A 6,000-nucleotide genomic window follows, 5' to 3' on the forward strand; every position below is an offset into this window, starting at 1 on the left:
TCAGTCCAATGACGCTCTCCTACATAGACTTCTATTGGTCACTTCATGGGGCTTCAGTCCAATGGCGGCTCTCCTACATAGACTTAGGCATTGAGCATGGGGACAACAAACTGGGACAAGTCCTGGACCGGAAGTAGGCAGAAATGCATTGGACTCAGGGCAACAGCCCAGCTTTAATGATCTTAAATCCCTTTATTTTAGATTGTTTTGTAGTAATAATACAACATAAACATTAAAGAGACTTTAGTTGTTACTGTACAATACTTTAAAACAGTTGTCATGTTGCACACATGCTTAAAATAGCTCCTATTTGCGCCGCCCTCGTTGAAAACAATGTATTTCCAACTCCAGCTTGTCTCAGTTCAGGCTGCATGAACAGCGCTCGAGCGCTCGGCTTCTGTCCCCTCAATATCGTAACTCTTATTATTATTAGATGGCTCTGGTGGAGAAGAGATCCAGCATGCTATTTTCAGCATGCAATCAAGTGTAAAACCAGGTATTACGACGCAATCAATCCACTCCCAAATCCATTTTAGTCGACTAAATCAACTACAGTAATCTTATTTGGTCCACTAAAAATACATTTTAGTCGACCAAATATGATTTTAGTCGACTAAAATCTCATGACATTTAGTCGACTAAAACTAGACAAACATTTCATATAAATGTGACTAAAACTAAATGAAAAACGGTTCCAAAGACCGTCACTAAAACTAAATTGAAAGTTGCTGTAAATATCGACACCGCTTGGAACCTGATTTTCGATGCTCAACCCTGTTGTAGTGGCTAACGTCAGAGGTTGTATGAATGGGTGTATTTTATGAATGGATGATGAAGCTTATTTCTTACCATTTCAATCACAACCATTGTTCCAACCATTGGTCTGAGTAAGCATACATTACATGCATGCAAAGAATGTGAACACACAGGTTTGTACACACACACACACACACACACACACACACACACACACACACACACACACACACACACACACACACACACACACACACACACACATTGCAATCTTTCTCCTATTGACATGAAGAAAAATCCACGGAAGGTGGAACTATACCCAAATACACCCAAAGAGTAACACAATAAATGCTAGAAACGAGTCAACAACCCAGAGACTACATTTCCAGGTAGGCCGGGTCAGAGCCGTCAAATAGAAGAGTTATGATATTGAGGGGGCAGAAACCGAGCGCTCGAGCGCTGTTCATGCAGCCTGAACTGAGACGAGCTGGAGTTGGAAATACATTGTTTTCAACGAGGGCGGCTCAAATAAGAGCTATTTTAAGCCATTTAGACCTGAAGACGATTCTACAAATGCCTTCTAAATTCTCTAAAAGCTCGTAGAGCTTGTAGATCTGCTATTTTTCAATAGCTAAAGCATAACATAATGCTTAAAACAACAGAAGGGGTTCCCGCCCAAAATGGGTTAAGCATGTGTTCCACATGCCAACTGTTTTAAAGTATTGTACAGTAACAACTAAAGTCCCTTTTAATGTTTGTTTTACTATTACTACAAAACAATTTAAAATACAGGGATTTAAGATCATTAAAGCTGGGCTGTTGCTTGAGTCCAATGCATTTCTGCCTACTTCCGGGTCCAGGACTTGTCCCAGTTGGTTGTCCCCATTCTACAATAGAAGTCTATGTAGGAGAGCCTCCATTGGACTGAAGCCCCATGAAGTGACCAATAGAAGTCTATGTAGGAGAGCCGCCATTGGACTGAAGCCCCATGAAGTGACCAATAGAAGTCTATGTAGGAGAGCCGCCATTGGACTGAAGCCCCATGAAGTGACCAATAGAAGTCTATGTAGGAGAGCCTCCATTGGACTGAAGCCCCATGAAGTGAACGCATGTTTGCGTAACTCTGTCTATATCTAAGGCTCTAGGCGGGGTGGCTGCCCGGCGCACACAAAAGAGGCTTTTGCAGGTGAATTTAACCCATTTTGGGCGGGAACCCCTTTTGGTGTTAGCATTATGTTATGCTTTAGCTATTGAAAAATTCACGCCCGTGTGAACTGAGTGGTGCAAGGTCTTATATGCAAGGTGATCAGCTGTGGTCTGACGTAATGTCAGTGACCATAGCAACCATGCTCGTTTTGTTGGTACGAACAAACACGGGTACAAAGCCAGTTGTTGGAGTGGTTTACACCACTCAAAAATAGCAGATCTACAAGCTCAACAACTGACATAGAAACATAGCTTTTTCTCAATTAGAGATTTTTAGGAACCAAATGGACCCGTTTGGTTCAATTTGTACACTTTCAGGGTTAAATTAACAGTGGTTTTACAATATAAATTGCTGTACCAGAGATAGAAATGCCATTAAAATCGGGGGTCCGTAGCATAATGCGTGTGAAACTGGGGGGTCCATGAAATGAATATGTTTCGGAATCACTGCTAGTGCCGTAAAAATCCTCCCTTATCGGGGTCACTGGCATGTTTTCAAATGGGGGGTCTGTGGCCTAATAAATGTTGATTTGGGGGTCCTTGACACGAAAAAGTTTGGGAACCACTAACCTAGCAGCAGCAATAAAGTTAATTGAAAAAGCTCCCTGAAATTTCGTTTCAAAGTTTTGACAAATCTAAGTTTGGGGCATGACAACAACACACCCCACCCCCTTTGACTGCACCGTTTTTCGGTTTAGCCCAGTAAAGTAAATAAAACATTTGATCATTCTGTATTGAAAATTGGACAACTTGTATTTCTGTTTGCCTGTTAGGCTTCATAATCACAAAATGCACAGGGCAGATTATGACAAATAACTTAAATACCGGTATACAAAGAAATCACTGACACATTGTGTTCTTTTCAAAATGTTTTACAAAATAGCAGAAATAGTTGATCTACAAGCTTACCTATAAACATAGATATGAACATAGATAGCAGCAAAAATGTTAATTGTATTAAAATATGTATACATATACAAAAAAACAAAACGTTTAAAAAAATGATAATCTAAAATAATTGCGATTAGGCGATTATGTATGTAACGCACGCACGCACATATACACACACACACACACACACACACACACACACACACACACACACACACACACACACACACACACACACACACACACACACACACACACACATGCATTTTAGACAATCCACCCCAGTTTGTTACAGTTATTTTTTGTCGAGACCCAAATCGACACTGTAAATAATAAATATCACAAGACTATTTCCACCATGTTTTAAACGGATCCCTGGCCAATAAGCCTTATATGCCAGGCATAATACATTATACTTACCCTCTAAAATTAAAATTAGGAATTGTAAAACACCTTAAACATTTTAGTAATTTTAGAAATATTCTATCTAATTGTGACCAGACAGTGAGTGGCCTTGTGGTTAGAGTGTCCGCCCTGAAACTCCATGGAGAAACATAGGCTTTTTCAGCAAACTGTCAGGATTTAGAAGACATTTGTAGAATCTTTTCTCAGGTCTAAACGGGTTAACTCGGGTCAGTGTACCAAAAAAGAAACCCTGTACACGTTGTCAATCAGCACAGTAACCACGGCAACGCCATTGATTGATGTACTGTATCTCCATGGTAAACAGTCACTGTAGAGCGGGCTGACATGACCTTTGAACCTTTAGAGACGGGCTTCCAAAAAGCGTCCATCATGACCCAGGAGAGGAGTTATTATACAACAGGTCGTTTCCAGTTGAAACTTCAAGACTCCTGTAGCCGTGCGTTACCCTGTAACACCCGGATATATTTCTACTTGCACAAAAGAGATTTCAACCTTTTTACTACTTTTTACTACTAGGACTTATCAGAGGAAATGATGTAAAAACAAATTTAAAAATAAAGTTTTTTGCAATTTCTTTTTAAATAATTATTAAAATAATAATAATAAATGAACAATTTACATTTGGGGGATATCTTTCACAATAATAAATAAAACATGTTGTAGACATTCTAATGATCACAAAAAAGTTATTTTAATTACTTTTATCAGGGTTAAAGGTCAAAGGTCATAGGTTTCCAGAGATTTTTAATTTGTGTGAATTTCAGCCTCTGTGGGGGGTATTTATATGCAAATATGACCAATGGCATTGCAATGAACATCAATGATGACGTTTAGGTGAAAAAAGAGCATTAAAACAAATAATTAATTAATGAATTAAAATGTGTTGTATTATTGCAACGCTGGGTGTTACAGGGTTATTAACCCATTTAGAAATGCCTTCTAAATCATGACAAAACCCATGTTTCTATACGATGTCAGTCATTCTCAAACTAATTCATGTCAAGGAGTCGAGGACCCCCAAGATTATTATGTAATTGGCTGCCGACCCCCATCTGAAAATATGTTTGTCTCCATTTTCATGATTTTTCAAAAATAGCAGACCTACAAGCTCATAGCGCGGCACTCGGTGCCGCGCTATGAGCTTGTAGGTCTGCTATTTTTCAATAGCTAAAGTATAACATAATGCTTTAAAACACTAAAAGGGGTTCCCGCCCAGAATGGGTTAAAGCTGCTATAAGCAATAATATATAAAAAATGTAATGACCTTTTTTTTATATTATTTGTTTTGGTATTCAGACAGCCAGCAATGAGTAAAACGCTCCCAAAAAAATGTAGTCTCTGCGGATGTCCCTATCACGTTTTATTTGCTCCAGATCCGATTCCGATCATTTGGAAATAATTTCCGATCACGTGATGCTAACAGGAAGTGCAGTGTGTTGTTGTCTCTATGAGGTCTCCATGGTGACCAGACCTAACAGGAAGTGTGTGTTGTCTCTATGGGGTCTCCATGGTGACCAGACCTAACAGGAAGTTCAGTGTGGTGTCTCTATGGGGTCTCCATGGTGACCAGACCTAACAGGAAGTGCAGTGTGGTGTCTCTATGTGGTCTCCATGGCGACCAGACCTAACAGGAAGTGCAGTGTGTTGTCTCTATGGGGTCTCCATGGAGACCAGGCCTAACAGGAAGTGTGTGGTGTCTCTATGGGGTCTCCATGGTGACCAGGCCTAACAGGAAGTGCAGTGTGTTGTCTCTATGGGGTCTCCATCAAGCCCCCAGTAAGGCTATCCGACGTTGAAGATGCCACTACCTACTGGCGAAATGTGGAATTGCAGCACCTAATGGAAGTGGACGGACGTTCATGACGTCACGTGAAAAGCCCGGACCTCAAAATGGAGGTCCGGGTCTAGGCTAGGCTAAACTTCCGCTCGCTCGAGCCATTGAGTTATAATTATACTTCCGGAAGTCTTCCGGGTGCTTCAAAACGCCACTGAGCAACTTCCACTAAAATGAATAGCAGGGAGGCGGGGCTAACGGTCTCTATCCTTTATATACTCTATGGTCTCCATGGAGACCAGACCTAACAGGAAGTGTGTTGTTTTTTTACTTCCAGGTGAACCTGAAGCGACCTTGTCCGTTCTGGGCGGACGACGGACACTGTTCCATCAAAGACTGTCACGTGGAGCCATGCCCCGAGGTCAGAGGTCAACGCAACACACACACACACACACACATCATTATTATAAACATACATACTCAAGTACATTTTGAATTCCGGACTTTTGAGTATTTCTACATAGCTGTGTTTATACTTTTACTTAAGTAAAAAATAAAACTCAGTACTAGCCTGATGCCCGGGATTCGAACCCGCGTCTCCCACATGGAAAGCCACTAGACTACAGGGGGATTCCCAGGGTGTCCAGCTCAAAAGGGGGTGGGGGGGGGGGGGGTAGGGTGTGTCTAGCAGTCTGTCTGATGATCTAATATGTAAATTGTGTGTGTGTGTGGGGGGGGGGGGGGGGGGAATTCCCTTTTAGGCAAGTGGTTATGATGCACTGTAAGCTTTCCACACGGGTTCAATCCCCGGCCGTTCTATGTGTAGGACTATGTATAAGCTCTTCTTACTAACCATTCTCAATTGTGTGTGTGTGTGTGGTGTGTGTGTGTGTGTGTGTGTGTCTACAGAGTAAAATCCCCGTGGGAATTAAGTCTGGCAACTATAA

At 41.3% G+C, this 6,000-nt stretch overlaps 1 protein-coding gene across 1 annotated transcript in view; it reads left to right on the plus strand.

Annotated features, from left to right (window-relative positions):
* LOC306922163 (ERO1-like protein beta) overlaps nucleotides 1-6,000 on the plus strand; it is a 53,078-nt gene that overhangs the window by 14,656 nt on the left and 32,422 nt on the right. The window contains exons 3-4 of the mRNA XM_079499559.1: nucleotides 5,391-5,474; nucleotides 5,963-5,997. Of these exons, the coding sequence (XP_079355685.1) occupies nucleotides 5,391-5,474; nucleotides 5,963-5,997 (119 nt within the window). The remainder of the gene's footprint in view (nucleotides 1-5,390; nucleotides 5,475-5,962; nucleotides 5,998-6,000) is intronic.

Source organism: Electrona antarctica (assembly GCF_951216825.1).
Source record: "Electrona antarctica genome assembly, chromosome: 4".
Lineage (NCBI taxonomy): Eukaryota > Metazoa > Chordata > Actinopteri > Myctophiformes > Myctophidae > Electrona > Electrona antarctica.